Raw genomic sequence first — 17,728 nt, forward strand, 5'->3', positions numbered from 1 at the left:
ATTTTATCAATAAACAGGACTCTAGGCTTAACAGACTGGTTTGGGCGAGCCTCAGGTTCAAAGCTAAATAGGGCGAAAACTCGAGCGCAATTTTATGGACCATGGAAACCGACAGAAACCCTGGTACTCCAACTGACAGTGACTCAGAATGACCAGAAAATACTTGGTATTAAGTTTGACAAAGGGGGGGAGGACAAACTGGATGGAAGTAACAGGGAAAGTTAGGAAAAGACTGGGCTACTGGGGACTTAGAGGACTGACGATGGAAGAAAAGGTTTTAATCATAAAAGCAGTGATTAAACCTTTGCTTTTATCGATCAGTGCTGTTTTTGTTTCACCTAGGAGAGTGCTTTTAGAACTGGATTGAGCCATCTTTTACTTCCTATGGGGTTCAAAGTGTGAGAAATTAAAGAGAGAGGTAATGAAAAAGCCAAAAGAAAAGGGAGGTAAAGGAGTCCCAGACCTGTTTCTTGGGTGTAGATACGTTGCTCTCCATTTTAGTCAGGCCACGGATCCCTCCAGAAACCCCAAGTCGGCAGCGATGGCAAGGTTCTGGATGGGATCCTACCTGAGAAGACTCAAAGTTATACCAGTAGATCTCAAAGTGCCCATGTCTTTTAAATTACCACCGATGTATGCTTTTATACAAAATTTTTTAAAGGATTTTAGACTTGAAGGAGAGGACCTGCATGTTTTTACTAATCACCGCACTCTGGTCTCTTGTGTGCAGGTGCCGGAATCGGTGTGTCCAGTGCGTGGCCTCACCCTTGGTGAGCCTGCTGCTGTTTGGTGTAATGTGGGCCACTCCGCCCTTCCAAACAGACTCCGGGACCTGTCTTGGATGGTGGCTCATGGGATCCTCCCGGTCAGGGCCGTCATGCACTCCCAGGGCATGTCGCCAATCTCAACTTGTCCCCGACCTGATTGTGGCACGCCAGATTCAGTGAGACATCTACTCTGGGAGTGCACTGCTGCCGTAGACCTGTGGGCAACAGCCGGCTCCCTACAATTCCCGAACTTACCGGCAAGGGAGGTCCTTTCAGCACAGCTGGTGCTTTACGGGGTGGGCCACCAAGGAAATTTGAACAAAGAGGACTATGCACAACAGTGGCTCACCCTTGCTGCCATCAAAGACTGACAAGAACAGATACTACACTTGATCTTAGCCAACAGGTCGAGAAGTGATACCCATTCAGGGCAGAAGCAACGAAGTCATTCTCCGCAACAGGTTATAAAGAAAAAAATACAACACCTCAAGAACGCTCAGAATAACGACAATACCGTTGGACAACCTGGATCTTAAACCATGATGTTGTTCTGCTTCAACAGAATAGCCAGTTACTTCCAAGTATACAGTGTGTGCAGAATTATTAGACAAGTTGTATTTTTGAGGATTAATTTTATTATAGAACACCAACTATGTTCGCAATGAACACAAAAGACTCATAAATATCAAAGCTAAACATTTTTGGAAGTTGGAATGGGGCTGTTTTAGTTTTAGTATCTTAGGAGGATATTTCTGTGTGTGCAGGTGACTATTACTGTGCATAATTATTAGGCAACTTAACAAAAACCAAATATATACCCATTTCACTTATTTATTTTCACCAGGGAAACCAATATAACAACTCAAAATTTACAAATATACATTTCTGGCATTCAAAAACAAAACAAAAACAAATCAGTGACCAATATAACCACCTTTCTTTGCGAGGACACTCAAAAGCCTGCCATCCATAGATTCTGTCAGTGTCTTGATCTGTTCACGATCAACATTGCGTGCAGCAGCAACCACAGACTCCCAGACTCTGTTCAGAGAGGTGTACTGTTTTCCCTCTCTGTAGATCTCACATTTGATGAGGGACCACAGGTTCTCTATGGGGTTAAGATCAGGTGAACAAGGAGGCCATGTCATTATTTTTTCTTCTTTTAGACCTTTTCTGGCCAGCCACGCAGTGGAGTACTTGGATGCATGTGATGGAGCATTGTCCTGCTCCATCACGCTGCTGTTGCCTAATAATTATGCACACCTGATATAGGGTGTTGATGTCATTAGACCACACCCCTTCTCATTACAGAGATGCACATTACCTGATATGCTTAATTGGTAGTAGGCTTTCAAGCCTGTACCGGTTGGAGTAGAACAACATGCATAAAGAGGATGATGTGATCAAAATACTCATTTGCCTAATAATTCTGCACACACTGTAACTGCAACAACCAGATAAATAGACAAACAGAACCGATATCCACAAAGGCCACGTTTGATAGCGCAAGACTTAATCAGTCAGGTGTGCTGGAGTAATAAATCTAAAATGTGCAGAGCCGTGGGGCCTGGGGACCAGGACTAAGAAACACTGGTTTAATATGAAAAATTAAATTCTATATTGATTTATTTCTAGTTTTATCGATATTTATATAAAAAGCAATTATTTTTTAAAATTAGATGAGTAAAACAAAATATATTTGTCCACAAAATGTAATAAAGCATCTCAGCATACTTTGACTGAAATACTTCCCTTACTTTACATGTTAATTTTTTTTTTCCACATTTTTATGACTAAAGCTACAAGATTAGATGCTGTATCTTTTAATTTAATTAATTTTAAGACTAATTAAGGAGAAAACAATGCAATTTTATTAAATAAAATCAATGCATGCTGATGCATAAAACTTGAGTGCAAGCCCAAAGTTCTTTATTATTCTGCAATAAAATCTAATAATCTCAAATAGGTCAGTGCTATCAAAACAGATGTTTTTGTTCAGCTTTGTAAATCATTACCCATTCATTTAATGGTTCATAATAAAGTGGTTATTTAGCTTATTGATAACTGGTCTAGAGGTGAGTTGAATGTTTCAATGGCAAAGAAAGAAGATTATAACATGTTGCTTTTGAAACAAATCTTAGTAATATTTTAGATTCCCAGGATTGAAACACATGGTGCACAGGGAGCTCAGAAGCAGTTAAAGCTGGACTCGGTATCTCTGTTGCAGGTGGAGCATCACTGATGATCAATGTTTTTGCCCAGAAACTTACTGCAAAGAGAGCCAAATGTTAATTAGGGGGTATAACTGATACAAAAAGGCCAAAATAGATTCAGAGCTGCAGGAATACCTGCAATGTCTTGAAACAGTATTCATGTCTGCAGCAATTCATTCTGACTATATGTAAAACGACAAAAACAAAACATTACATTTGCTTGTCATTTCTGCACAAACATGATAGTGAAACTACAAACTTTTAACCTCCCGTTCATCTCCACTAACACCCACAAATCAAATGTAATTCATGTATATCCACCATCTTTATTTTTTTACTAATTTTGTTCTACAAAAACAAGCAGCCACCAAACAGCAAACTGAACAACACTACAAAAGTTTACAGCTTCTCTTTACAAATTTTACAAAAAAAAGGAGACCCAATAACAATTTGCATGTCACTGTATGAAAAACAAAGAAATAAAAGACACTAAAGTAGCATAAAGAGAAGACTGTACCACTGACATCTCAGATTACGCTGAAGAGGAAACGACTAAACTTACACAGTTTGAAGTAAATAACTGAGAATCATCTGCAATGTCTCCAGATGTTTCCCTGAGAATCATCAACAATAAACTTCTGAGAAATGCAAACATCCCAAAAACATTCCTTAAAGCTAAAGGCACCGGCTGGATATGATCTTTGGTGATTTTCATGTTCTGATAAACTTTTGTCTTGTTTGAGAATACATACACTTGTAAAACATTAAGCAATGAACACCATGAATATTTCTATTAAAAAAAAAAGAGAAATGTTACACTAAGAAAAGAAAAAACTATCTTTATCCATCACTAATTGTAAACAAACATCCACATTTGAACAAAACAGCAGGAAAATCAGGTTTCCATTTAGTTTCTGAAAATAATGATTAAAAAATTGAGAAGATCATGTACCGGACACATAGGGACATTTTTGACCGCAGGATGTTTTATCTGGTCGTTCTTTACTCCCAAATCACATCATGGGTGGTGTCGTGCTGAAATGTGACCGACAATCTCGTAAAATAATACAATCTCCCACAAAGAAAGTGCAAATAAAAATACAAGACTGCATTTTTTTTTGTCACAATTTTACACCACAAACTGAATTAAACGTTGTAATAAGCAGATTTCATTGTCACTTTTTTTTGTTTTGTTTCAGTTATGATTTTTGTCTATCGTGACACCGTGCTCATGCTAAAATCCCTCCACATCAAATATCTCACTGGTTTAGGCAACAAGCAAGCCATCTCACAAATATATCCCAGAGTGTAATCTGGCATGTAATAAACATACCTTTAATTACAGGGGCCATGAAAAGAAGAATTAGAGTCTTTTTGTGGTCTTTTGCAACTCAATAAGAAGAGTTTTAACTGTTATGTAGCATATATGTGCGTATCCTTAGATGTCAAGTTTAAATGCAGCAGTTTCTCCCTCACAGGAGCCGAGACAGACAGCAGACATGAGATAACTGGATTACAGCTGGACAGACGGACAGAACTACTGCAGCACTGATTTAAACACCAATGTCACTGAAGTCTGAACAACGTCCGTAAAAAAGTCGTCCTCACAGGCAGTGTCTAGACTATCAGAGTTCTCCATTTTATTTACATTACAGCTGGACCAGACCTGAACATCAGCTGTTCTCATGGATCAGAAGTCAGCAGGAAGGAACACAGTCAAACTATTCCCCACCCTGCATGGGGCCTGGTCTAATCACTGAAGAGAAAAGAAAAAACACAGACCCCTGACAGCTGTGTAAACACGTTTCACATCTGAACACTGATGATTTGTTTTCAAGAATAATCTTCGTCAGTTCTGCTGTAGGTACCTTATTTTATTGTCTATGATTCAAATGGCTGAGCAGTCACATTTTTGTTTTTTTAGTAGTTTAACATTCACAAAAACAGTTTATGCTTCAGCCTTTCCATCACCCAAATGCTCACTTCCTCACCAACTCACAAAAAACACTTAGGTCTGACGTTGATGACGAGACAAAGCTTAGACATTCAATCTTTAACCCCTCCATCTGGTCATGGAGGTGATGAAGTTTGACTCAAGTGCAGCCAATCACATCGCTCGCTGCCGAAGAGCTCCACCCTCCGAGGCTCTGCTGCCTTTTGCGTCACTGTTTCCTGGCAGCAGCGGACTGAGCTCTGAAAATAAATGTGTTATATTACCTGTTATTATTTAGAAAAATTAGCATACAAGCTTATCTGGTTTAGGCAATATGGATTTAAAGCTGGGAGAGGTAACATTCACATGGTTTAGCTTAGCAGGTGTTGATTCACCATGGTTCTCTCCAGTGTGGTCAAATCTGCTGCTTTCTATCGAAATACATATTTAATAAGTTACATTTTAAATAACAATGTGCAAAACATTGATCTTTTAATTTACTTGTGTACTGTGACCACAAATTCATGTACTGTTTATCTAAAAATCATTCAGATTTCATGACTTCAAACAACCTTGGTTGGTAATGAACTGACCATAGGAAATTTAATTATTGTAAAATAAATCAATGCCAGAAACAACTTTCGTTGACATTAAAGTGCACACAGTTACAATACTCCAGAGATGCTCAAGTCCGGTCCTTGAGATCTACTATCCTACAACTTTTGGATGCATCCCTTCTCCAATACATCTGAATCAAATGGCTAAATTCCCTTATCTGCATTCAGCTTTGCAGAGGCCTGGTAATAAGACACTTGTTTGATTCAGTAGACCTCTAGGACTGGACCTAGGCACCCCTCCAATACATTGTCATCAATATCTACAGAACATCATAATACAACAAAAATGATTAATGTGCTTTAAATCTATTACTCACCTTTCAACTCCATTTCCATCTTGGTTTCATTTCCAGTGGCAGAGTTTGGCCAATCGACTCCATTCTTATCTGCTCCCTCATTGGCTGCTGCATCAGATGCATTGATTGTTACTTGATCCGGCTTTTCTTCAGCAGCCGTGGCTTTGCGCCCATCCACGCTGTCCATCTTTACCAGGCAGAGAGTCTGCAGCAGACCCATGGCGTCGAAGTTTTCTTCAGAGCATTCACCTCGTCTCTTCAACATCTCTAACACCTGTAGCCAGAAAACAGGCAGGTTTAGTTACACGAAGAAGATAGAAAGCAGAAGTTAAAAGTAGTAACTAAAGTTACAATTCCTCCACTATATGCTTCGATGCTAGCTTCACCTGCTTTTGAAAAAAGAATATAAATATTGATCTATTAAAGAAACACAGTAGAACATTATCATTATCTTTCCAGCCAATCCTTCCTTACCGCCACAGATAAGCGTGCAGCTTGACTCTATCACACTTGTGCCTACATCTTCTACCAGGAATCTTGGTGTCATGGTAGACAACCAGCTGACCTTTGAGGACCACGTTGCCTCGGTTGCCCGTTCTTGCCGATTTGCTCTCTACAACATCAAGAGGATCAGACCCTACCTGACTGAACACATGGCACAGCTTCTGGTCCAGGCTCTGGTCACTTCACGCATTGACTACTGCAACTCCTTACTGGCTGGCCTGCCTGCATGCTCAGTTAAACCTCTTCAGATGATTCAGAACGCAGCAGCACGTCTGGTCTTCAACCAGCCCAAAAGAGCTCATGTCACTCCGCTGCTAATTGCTCTTTACTGGCTTCCAGTTGCAGCGCACATGAAATTCAAAGCTCTGCTTCTGGCTTACAAAACAATAACCCAAACAGCTCTGGTCTACCTTCACTCCTTAATCCAGAGCTACACTCCCTCTCGACAGTTACGCTCTACCAGCGAAAAACGCCTAGTGCTCCCACCACAACGTGGTGCAAAATCAGTAGCCAGACTCTTCTCCTCTGTTGTCCCCCGGAGGTGGAACGATCTACCAAACTCCGTCCGATCTGCAGAGTCCTTATCCACTTTTAAGAGCAACCTAAAACCTCAGTTGTTTAAGGAGCATTTCTGCACTTAGCTTAATTCTTCTACTCAACAGAATGAGTTAGAAAGATTTGTCCAGCTCTTTGGCTCAACCAAGTACTGAAGAAGCTGTGTGCACTTATGCCCAAGATGATATTGTTTGATGAAATCGTGATGTTTGTATTTAAACAAAATGACTTACAAAAATTACAAAAAAAAATAAATAAATTATATGCACTGCTGCTAGCACTACATGACAGCACCTGGGTCCAACTGGACTCAAAGCAGTCTGACTATCACTTAATTATGACGTCCCATCTTGTTTGAATTCATGCTTGTGTTGTTCTTACTCTCAAATGTAAGTCGCTTTGGATAAAAGCGTCTGCTAAATGACTGTAGAATAGAATAGAATAGAAAGGAGAGAGAATGTGGCAGAGCGAGATAAAACAAGAGCCAACAATGATTAATTAGCCGTCATTAAGGGGTGCCATAGCAGAGTTTTAACCCTTAATAATCCAAGAATTTTTTTTACTATCTTTAGTCTGCCTGTTTCTTTTTGTTTTGTTTTGTTCTGTTCATTATGTAAAAGTGAATGTACAAGCTGAACCCTTTTAATCTCTGTCAACATACAGACATTTTTCAGCCTCAGCTGTCAGAATATGAGGCTAAAATGATGTAAAATGAATGTATCAATAGACATAGCAGCATAAAGGCCAACCAAAGAAACAAAACTGAATTAATTACAAACAGAACTTTGTAGAAATAACACAAATCAACAGTGACCAAGCCTTTTCTTATCTGCATATCATTCTCTCAAGTCTTGGCTTTCAGGAGAAAAAAAATCTTGGCTTTGAAACAAACGCACAACAGAAACTTTTTCCACATTTACATTTTTTCCTGCAGCTGTTTTTCTCTGTTCAGTTTTTTTACTTACTATCCTCACAAAACCAACTCCAAACCAGCTCTTCGTGTTTCTTTTCCCAGCCATAGAGGACCATTATTTTTGTTCTTTTCAGACACACATAGAACTTTCTGCTCACTTGTTGATCTTTGGCTGCTCCTCATTGAAAAGTAGCTTCAGTTTAAGCTGATTGGTGGTAAGTTTGACAGGAAGTGCTTTCATGATCATTTCCAGGTCAAAATAGAGGTCTCTTAGCAACATAGTAGTGACAGTACATTTTTTTTAATTATGAAAATGTGATAAATAATGGTGTTATCATGAATCACTCATTGTGGATTTACTATAGGGAGTCTCTGAACAAACACTACATTTTGCAGCTGGTTTGTGAACCTTCTGGATGCAATATAGATGCCTGGAAAACGTCCGTATACCACCTAAAGGGTAAGTCATTAATCACAATTTACCCCACAGAGTTGCACACCACCAAACTGTTGACAATAGTGATAGTGTTCAGGGTGCCTGCGATCTTGCAGTTTTAATAGTTAAATGGATAGACGAGGCTTACTGGAATGAACTACAATTAAATAAATGCATTTTACCAGACATCTTCAACCATCTCTTAGAAATAATAAAATCATAGCTGGCTGCAACAAAACAATGGTTAAGATGATACAGTTGTGATGCACATAATATTTAAGTTACATTGGTTTAAAATGATGCTGAAGCCAGTTTCAGTGTGTTAAACATCCGTCTCATCCACTTGTCGTCTTGTATCTTTTTGTGGGACTGAAATGTGAGGATGTCAAAACTGGGAAATAATATAGGTGGGCTACACTGTTTGGTTTGTCACATTGATCAACAATCAATGCTCTACTGCTATTTGGGAGTTAGTAAACATTGTTAATAACACAGTCTACATTTTAGAAAGATCCAGGTTATGATCGGAGGATGAAATCAGTTTTTATAGATGCAAAAGACTCTCATAAGTAATCATGGCACACAGCACAATGCAAGTCACCACAATGAGTTTTATGCTGCAAATTTCTCATTCAAATAAATGAGCAAACATATTTCATGCACACTGTAGTTAATATCTTATTTCAGATTCATGTAAACACAAAAGACTAAACATACCTTGATGTATTTGTATGACTTCAACTCGCTGACGTTCTCCTCCAGAAAAAGCAGGTACAGGGCGAGGTCATCCCATTGGCCGCTGGGAGTGGGTAGGACGCTTACAGTGGGCAGTGATTGGTAAGTTTCCAGGAAGCGGGCGTATCCATAGCAGAGGAAGGGGCGGAGGCTGGCATAGATTACTACTGGAATCAGTCCAACGAACAATACCAAGTTGACGAAGCTGGGAAGAGTAAAGCAGGCATAACCTCAAACTTGATTCTTTAATGACTGTTATATTATCTTATTGTTATAAATCTTTATGAATCTATTCTGATGTCCTTTAAATATTACTCTACATATAAGGTTTTTATCATATCTGATATACTGAACCGTCTCCCAGTCTGTTTTGTAAGGTTACCTCAGCAGCGAGAAGACTCCCACAGCGATGAGCTTGCACGGCACCTTTGCTGGGATGCTGGAGTTGGAGGTGATCAGGTCAACTCGCAGCGGGCAGTCAAACTCATCCGTGACGGATGCCAGGCGGAGGTAGCAACCCAGGTAGATGCAGGCACACAGCAGGGTGACCAGAGTCAGGCTGCGACACAGCAGGTAGTAAAACAGCAGCACCCTCGAGCAGCGCTTGGTCATCAGAAACTTCTCTACCAGCGGGTAATTAAAACAGCCCTCGGTGGGGTCGCTGGCCACAGAGAGAGAAAAAAATGATTAATTTTATTTTTACTATAAAATATAACTTTAACATCAAAGGCTTTTGGCACTAAAAATCTGAGGAGATTGATTACCACAGTCAACGCGGGCCACATAGAGAGAGGATGATCAATCATAACATTTAAAATCAGACAGATGAGCCTCCAGTGTGTTCAAATTTAGCTTGAATTTTTAAATACTGTAAAATTGGCTTCTTAATTCTCAGAGGGAGCAGCAGATTTTAATGCCTTTACCTCCAACTCAGTATGGACAATGGGGACAGACAAAATGAATAACTCGTGGAAATGAAGACAATACTTCCTGTACTTTTTGAAGGATTCAGGTGAGTAAATAGGTTGTGATCAGAACCAGAGCTTTATAAATTAAAGTATGTTAATACAGACCAACAAACCACAATATGCAGAAGTGTGTAAGTGGTTTAAGCTTTGAGATGAATCTCAGTGTTTCATGGTAAACTATATCCAAAGCATGCATGCACTAATAAACGTCTAAATAACATCACCATAACTTTTTGGTGACAAGTCTGTTTTTGGCCATAAAGGTGAGAAAAGTTTATTTTTTTATTTAAAATAGCTGAATCTGAGCTGCACAGGAAAAAATCATCCACGTGGACCTCTAGGTATCCATGTTATTGCTCAATGTCAGAACCAGTGATAACAGTTTTGGGTCTGATGTATTTTGATCTGTGTGCATTCAGAACAAGTTTTAAATGACACAAAATTTTCTGAACATCATTAAAACTGTTCTCCATGTGCAGGTGGAGGAAGCAGATGCTGACATTATATGCTGATATAAAGTGATAAAGGTAAACCTGCACTCTCAGACTGCAGGTTTTACTTGTGGTTCCTAGAGTTTCTAAAACTAGAACATGAGGCAGATCCTCCGGGTAACAGGTCTAGCTCTCAGCTTGTGTTCAGGTGGCAGATATCCTTAAAGCTAAAAGGCAGCCACCCCCAGCTCTAGGGTGCAGGTTAGTGGGACACATCCCATGATGCATTGTGCTCTTCCCTCCATTTCGTTTTTTTTTATGTTATTACTGTCATCAATTTCTCTTTTCGTTCTCAGCAGGTATTCCTGGCTCAGACTTATGGTGCTGTTGACCCCTCTGTCCTGTCCTCTCCACCCCTAACTCATCAAGGCAGACGGTCATCCTTCCTGAGCCTGGTTCTGCTGGAGGATTTTCCTTCATATTAAAAGGGAGTTGTTTTTTTTCTTTCTACTGTCACTCACTGCCCCATGCATACTCAGAATGGGATACTGAATGGAAAAGAAAATTCAATGCAATAAGTTGTTTCCTCAGCTAGAAAATGATTCCATGAACTGGTTTATATGAACTCACTTTTTAGAAATGGGACTAATGTGGATCATATATTGAATTATAACTGGACTACAATGGCTTGGATTGGTTTGGACTGTGTCTCAAAAAGTGTCTAGAGATGACTTTGTTGTGAATTAGCACTGCACAAATAAAGCTGGATGGAACAGATTAAAAAGCAGGAAGTAGAATGACTGAGATATCTTCACTCATCAGCAAAATCTAATGCATGACGTGCAAATTTCAGAATTTATGTTTATATAAACAGTTCATGGGGATGACAGAGGTCATTATTTTCTACGTCTCTACACTGTGAAATTTATTAGAATGACATTTACCAGATACAACCACACACGGATAATAGACTATTTGATATTTGATATTTAAAGTCTAATTCTGTTTTCTCTTCACCTCCGGACAATGTTTTTACATCTTTAAGGTAATAAAACAGCAGTGTTAAGCTGCAGAGCGCACAGCAACTGAACATACCTGTCTGAGGTAAGCAGTCCTGAGGTGGCCATGCGTTTGGCCAAAGTGACAGCACGGTTATAACACCGGTCCAACTCTTCCAAGATAAAGCCAAGATCCGACTGAAGGAGAGGAGCAGCAGAAAACCTCCAGAATAACGCCGGGGTGTACATCAGCACCGCCACCAACAGCAGGATGTAGGGAAAGAACTGAGAGAATGGATTAACAAGTTATTAGCAGCAACATCTCTACTTTAATACAGCTGTAGATTAAACGTTAAACACTTTCCATCAAAGCACAGAAGTTGCTGCTTATTAGATAAAAGACTGCACTGATTTTGTTATTGAAGTAAGTTTAACTGTTGATTTTTTTTATCTACCAATGAGCAAAAACTGACGCAGACCTGACACATAAAGTCAAAACAGCATTTCTTTTTCATAAAGGTGAAAAGATTAATTTAATTAGTTGTCAGATAAAATGATTTGCATGGCTGTTTCTGCAAAGGAGGATAAGTGGCACAAAGATCAGCTCTGTAACCTGTCCACACGTTACTGACACAGAAAAAAAAAAATAAGAGCATAAATAATGCATAAAATGTTAAAATAGTGAAGACCAGACTTACACTAAAACACCACATCAAGGCTTTTTTAAAATATAGGTGAGGGACTTCAATTTAGATGTAAAACAAGTTTTAAAATCTAAAAGTAAAACACCATAACCTGTTTAAATAAAGTAGATTTCTGTTTCCAAAATAGGTGTAAATGTATTTAAAAACTAAATGTATTCATTCACAAATTATTTTTTCTCATATTTAATAATATATATATATAAAAAAATAAGCATATTAAATGCTGAAACTGAAAAATTTACCAATTTTAAGGAACATTTCTGGCACACAGACTAAAAGATTTATGTTCAACATCGAACGGATCAGGAACATGACGAGAGTGCAAAAACAGCAACAATGAGAGGCTAAGAAGTAAAAACAAAGAGGCCGAAAGACAGTATGTACAAATAGATCAACAAGAATAACCACATCACTGATCAACGAGGAGGAAGAGGAAGAACAACAAAGAGAAGAAGAAAAAGAAAAATGGGGAAATTTAAAAAGTAAACAAGATGATTTAAAAAGAAGAAAAACATAAACAACAGCAACAATGAGAAGAAAAAGAAAAAAGAAGGGAAAAATAAGGAGAACAGGAAGAAAGAAAAAAGATTAAAAAGAAGAAGCAAAAGAAAAGAAGAACTGGAGGACTTCAATGGCACGTAATATCAAAAAGGGAGAAATAAAGAGAAGTCTCTGTATGCTAGGGACAAGTATGAAAACCCATACTGAATACGTCAAGCGGCACAGTATTCCAGCAAAAATTACTGCATGATCTCAAAAATAATTCTGGAAGCTACTCTACGCTACATCCATGAATAAAAACTAAAAACTCTATGGAAAAGAAAAAAAGGATTAAAGTATAAAAATGTACTACTTATGAAAAGTTAGAGATAATCAACTCCTGTAGTGAGGATATAAAAGCATCTCAATCAATAGGAAAATTTAAAGAAAAGATGAGATAACTGAAGGATATGAAGCTAAAGATGATATCTGTTGAAAGCTATGTATATTATGATTTATTGTGTGTGTTGTGTGTGTGATATTGTAACATGACATAACGTGTAATATTATTCTGACATGCTGTGAACGTGTCAGTATTTAAGTTGTTATTGGCAAAAGGGTTTTGGATTAGATAAGTGCTCAACTTCTTCCAAAATCCTCTTTTAAGTTTGAAAGCTTTTTTTTGTAAAAAAAAATATTTTCTTTGTTTTTAATTTTTAGTTAGAAAAATATATAATAAAATTTGGTATATCATGAATGTAGGACATTTAAGTAGAATCATGTAATGATGATTCCTTCATCTTGAACTATTTATAGAAACAAAAGCAAACAACATTGGTGGGTTTACCACAATACAAAGCGACAATAACTTGTCATGTGTTATGCGTCGTCTTGGTCTGATGATGTCAACATGTGAACATTTAGTGGTAGATTCATGAGTCACACTTCTTTCTTTCTTTTGGTGGCTTATAGTCTTATTAGAAAACAGCATTTTATGCAGTGAGTACTTAAACATTAATCAGCTGTACATGTCCATTCAAAAGTTTAGATTAAGTTCACCTGTACAGGTATTAAAGGATTTTAGGTTCATTGTGACATCACATAAAAAGCAGAATATCCCAAACTTTTTCTGAGTAGTGTATACGAAGAAGGCGCCATTATACTCAATGATGTTTACATGTGTTGGAACAGTATTTTGCTTCCATCTAGACAACTTTGTTTTTGCCTTCAGGGAAGGAACCACATTTTTAAAATAATATGACTGCAGTAAAAATAATCCAGAAACTAAACAGGCCTGTTTGTAATCCGTCATCCCAGAGTCTGAAATCCAGTAAACTAGAGGAAACTTGTTTCCTGGATTTACTTTCCTCCGTTCTGAGCTGCATTCAATTTTATTTATAGAGTCATACGTTGTTTCATTTTTTTATTTTTCTTGGGAGAGAACCTGCACGTAAAATTGTTTCTTTTTTAAATCCAATTTAAAAAGTTGAGTCTCATTTTGTCTGTAATATTTTCAATAAAATATAAGTTTCTATGGGTTTGAGATTTGCATTCAAGTTTTATTTCCATTTTAAAATGTCATAACTTTTAAAAAACTGGATTTTTGGAATGTAAAGAGACACACCCAAAGTTACTAAATAGATTTTCTGTCACACCCTAAAATCATATAATTAAAGCTGCTAAAGCATAGCTGACACCGTCATTAAGACTAAATACAGCTAGCAAGGAGATGTACAATAACCAAGAAACATTTCAAATTTTTATTATCTAACACAACAATTATGTAACTTGTCGCTCTTTCAAACATAAACAATAAGCTCTGAGATTCATTAATTTATCACTCTCAAAAATCTCATCTATATTTCTACCAATTTCTCACCAGTGTTTGACATAACAGTCTGAATATGGTTTATTGTTCACAGAAAAAAGTTAAAGATGTTTTCCACACAGTGCATGTGTGGACAACTTTTAACCATCAAACTAATGTTTAGTTACACATTTGAGGGGTTTCATCACCCTCTTTATGTGTGTGTGTGTGTGTTTGTGTGTGTGTACCTTATGCAGCCACAGAGATAGAGAGTGTGTGTGAACAGCTGCCCAGCAGTATGAATCCACATAAACAGCTTGTCTCCAGGAGAAGTTAGTGGGAGAAAAACAGCTGATCTGAGTACCTGAAAGAAACACAGACACAAAGAGTAACCAGAATTAGCCCTTCATTTAATGACATGACATGAGCTTCTTCATGTCTACTTAACTCACCAACTGAGACTTCTTGAGCAAAGGCCAGTGAGATGAGGAGGAGAGGCAGCCCCACTGCCACACAGGTCACCATCTTGTCCAGAGCCAGCTCCGTTCGAACGCTGCGGATTCGAGCCGGGTTTGGCTCCTTCAGCAAAAAGTCGCTGAACACGTACTCTGTAGCCACATGGGCGATGGCCATCTCTTTGCTCTGCTCTTACCTACACATAAACGTGAAACAATTGTTTTCAGGTTCCAGATGTTTGCGTGAGCCAGAATCCAGAAGCTGCAGCTTAAATGACAGAAACACAGTTGAGGAGGAACTGATGGTAAGACTGCAATGACTCAGAAAAACTCTCTTTACAACTGTGCTGAGCAGAGAAGCACCTGTGCTACAGATGGGCTGCAACAGTGGGCCACTAAAAGTTCCAGCAAAGGAAAAAAAATCCAAGGCTGCAGTGGCCTCATGGTCACTAAACACATAAATAGAAAATAACCTGGTCTGATGAATCTCCACCTCTGACGAGCCTCCGGATCAGCATCCACCACATAAATCAATGGAGCATCATCAGCTCAAGCTGCTGCTGGTGTGATGAACACCTTCCAATCCACGTGCATCTCTTTACGACTTCAGATAGATTGTGAAATTTTAGTCGAAAATTAATGTTATACAAATACTCAAAATTATTATGATGAGACACTGAGCTGTTATTTGGGTATTTAATTTCTCTGGTTTTAACAAAATTATGTCCACAGCAACTAAATTTATAATGTACTTATCATGTACGTTGTGGAAAATTATGGAATAAAATTATGAAAACGTGACACTTCTTTTACTTTATTCCAGATGTTTATGTGACAGTGAATAAAGTGAAGTTCTAAGAACTGTAACAGGCCTGATTTCACCATCTTCTGGTGGATATTTCTGATACTCTTCTGATAATTCAAGATAAAATTGGTCTCATGAACTTGGCTGTGAGCTCAGAGGCCTTCACACTTTGAAGTGAAAGAAAATTTAAAAAAAAAATCCATGTTTAGTTGATAAAACTTCACCGAGAATTGAGGCTGCTGCAGAGCAAATAACTCCTCTGAAATCCTTCCTGTCATCGCTGTCTGGAGGTGCAATTATTAAGAGTTCAGTTTAGTCAAAGTCAAGAGCTGTAACTTGTAGACTTGAGCTTTATTTAGTATAACAGAGAGGAGGGAGGGCTTCAGGGGGAAACCTGACCTCGTGAATCATCAGTAACCCGACATTTTATCCTCAATATTCCTCTAGCTGAGCGAGACTGAAAACAACTCGTGACCCCAACATCTGCAACATCAACAGGCTCTTTGTTTAAATTAATTTATCTTCCAATTAGTTATTTAAACAGGATTTTTTAAAACTGTAAATATTTCACACATTTTTTTTTTAATAAAAACGTAAATTGGGATATATGAATGATTAACTCCACGTGTAATTTAACCCAGTTGTGAGGTGTGAAGAAGTATTGAATAGATTACACTATTGTTCAAAAGTTTGGGGTCACTTCCCTATTGAATCCCATGGCAAAGTGACCCCAAACTTTTGAACGATAGTGTAGATTTTATTCGAGGCTGACTTCACATTAAACCTTCACATTAAACAGCCTGAAGATTCGGAGAAAACCAGCGCTCGTTCATTTATAGCAATGTTATGTCACACACGTTTACTGTAGAGGAAAAAATAGAGTAAAACTCACCTACAAACCCGCTCCCGCGAAGTATAATTTAACTATTAACCTGTCATAGTTGTGATTTAAAACCGTTGACTGCATTAATCTAATCATTTAGATGATTTCCAGGACTGCAGCTCAACGGTTTAGCAGTGAAGATGTTGAATAGATGGAACAAAAACTACTTTCGGAAACAATCTTCTTCCTGTAAGACACAAAACTCCTTCCGCCCTTCTTAACGCGCAGATGCGTTCACGGACTTCCCGACAGCTTCAGTTGAACACAAAATGCTGCCTTCAAGTACAGCTCGAGAGTTAGTTACCCTTTATTGTCATTGTAGCAGTGCAGTGTCGTAAGACGAAAGTATTAGGTGCAGCTCTTGAAGTATCAATACGAAGGTATAAATAAATACAATACAAATAAAATACAAGTTGAGGAGAAAATATAAGCAGAGACGTAATTGTATTTGAATCTGTGAACACGTCAAAGGGCTATTGCACTTACACTCGGGCGTAGCCATCATTTTAGAAGTGAGGGGGACAAATTGCTTAGAGGTCTGTGATTTATCATACTCTCACATTCAATTGCATCTATCCTTAGCAGCTAAAGAACCACATACCACAAACAACACTGTCTGCAAATAAATGAATAACAATTATTTATTTATTATTTAAAAATATGTGCAAAACAACAGTGAGCACAAGTTCTGTGTCGATTGAGGAGTGGGTTTATTCCTAAGTGGTAGATTAGCCAAAAATTCAAGTAAGGGTATTGTTTCTTTAGAGCAATGTTATTTGCATAGAAGTAAAGAGTACTCATTCAATTAATTACTTAAGTAAGAGTAAAAATGTAGTGAAAATGTAGTAAATTTAGTGAAAAAACTGAAGTATTGTGTAGCCTAACGTCTGATTTATTCATCAAATAACACTAATGTAATCATTCTTTTAAAATAATAATCAGTAATCAGCAAATTCATGTACTTTAAACTTTAACTACCACTAAATACATTTAGTCTTTGTAAATATACCAGAAAAAGGAACACAAATACATTTATATTCTTATTTTCTACCTGGAAGTGAGTAATCTTAGAGTAGCCAAAACAGTAGCCTAACGTTACTTGAGTAAGAGCAGCCTGTTGTTACTTTAGAATATTACTCGAGTAAAAGTAAAGATTATTTTGCAACAAAACAACTCTCAAGAGTACAATTTATCCTAAAAGTTATTAAAGTTAATGTCAGGGAGTAGA

General features: G+C 37.8%; 1 protein-coding gene and 1 pseudogene across 2 annotated transcripts; both read right to left on the reverse strand.

The window, feature by feature from the left end:
* Nucleotides 1-1,058: 1,058 nt before the first annotated feature.
* LOC121646797 lies at nucleotides 1,059-1,186 on the reverse strand (annotated as a pseudogene).
* Nucleotides 1,187-3,286: 2,100 nt separating this feature from the next.
* Nucleotides 3,287-16,723, reverse strand: LOC121645969 (pannexin-1-like). Of its 2 annotated transcripts, XM_041994790.1 has the most exons (9): nucleotides 16,510-16,723; nucleotides 15,286-15,416; nucleotides 14,810-15,009; nucleotides 14,606-14,721; nucleotides 11,464-11,651; nucleotides 9,352-9,630; nucleotides 8,952-9,174; nucleotides 5,848-6,100; nucleotides 3,287-5,173 (listed from the first exon to the last, which is right to left on the reverse strand). In XM_041994790.1, the coding sequence occupies exons 3-9, from the start codon at nucleotides 14,988-14,990 to the stop codon at nucleotides 5,088-5,090; spliced, it is 1,326 nt and encodes a 441-aa protein (XP_041850724.1). In that variant the 5' UTR covers nucleotides 14,991-15,009; nucleotides 15,286-15,416; nucleotides 16,510-16,723; the 3' UTR covers nucleotides 3,287-5,087. The 2 variants fall into 2 exon arrangements, with proteins under 2 accessions (XP_041850724.1, XP_041850723.1); XM_041994789.1 differs by lacking the exon at nucleotides 15,286-15,416 and having other exon boundaries at nucleotides 16,510-16,722.
* Nucleotides 16,724-17,728: the final 1,005 nt, after the last annotated feature.

Source organism: Melanotaenia boesemani, chromosome 9, assembly GCF_017639745.1.
Source record: "Melanotaenia boesemani isolate fMelBoe1 chromosome 9, fMelBoe1.pri, whole genome shotgun sequence".
Classification (NCBI taxonomy): Eukaryota; Metazoa; Chordata; class Actinopteri; order Atheriniformes; family Melanotaeniidae; genus Melanotaenia; species Melanotaenia boesemani.

Excerpts from the sequence above, each read along its gene's own strand:
- LOC121645969 (XM_041994790.1), bottom strand. The coding sequence starts at position 14,990 with ATGGCCATCGCCCATGTGGCTACAGAGTACGTGTTCAGCGACTTTTTG. Across the intron at positions 14,722-14,809 it reads TGCTCAAGAAGTCTCAGTTG|GTACTCAGATCAGCTGTTTT; the intron begins GTGAGTTAAGTA and ends TGTTTCTTTCAG. Across the intron at positions 11,652-14,605 it reads TATCTCTGTGGCTGCATAAG|TTCTTTCCCTACATCCTGCT; the intron begins GTACACACACAC and ends CCATTCTCTCAG.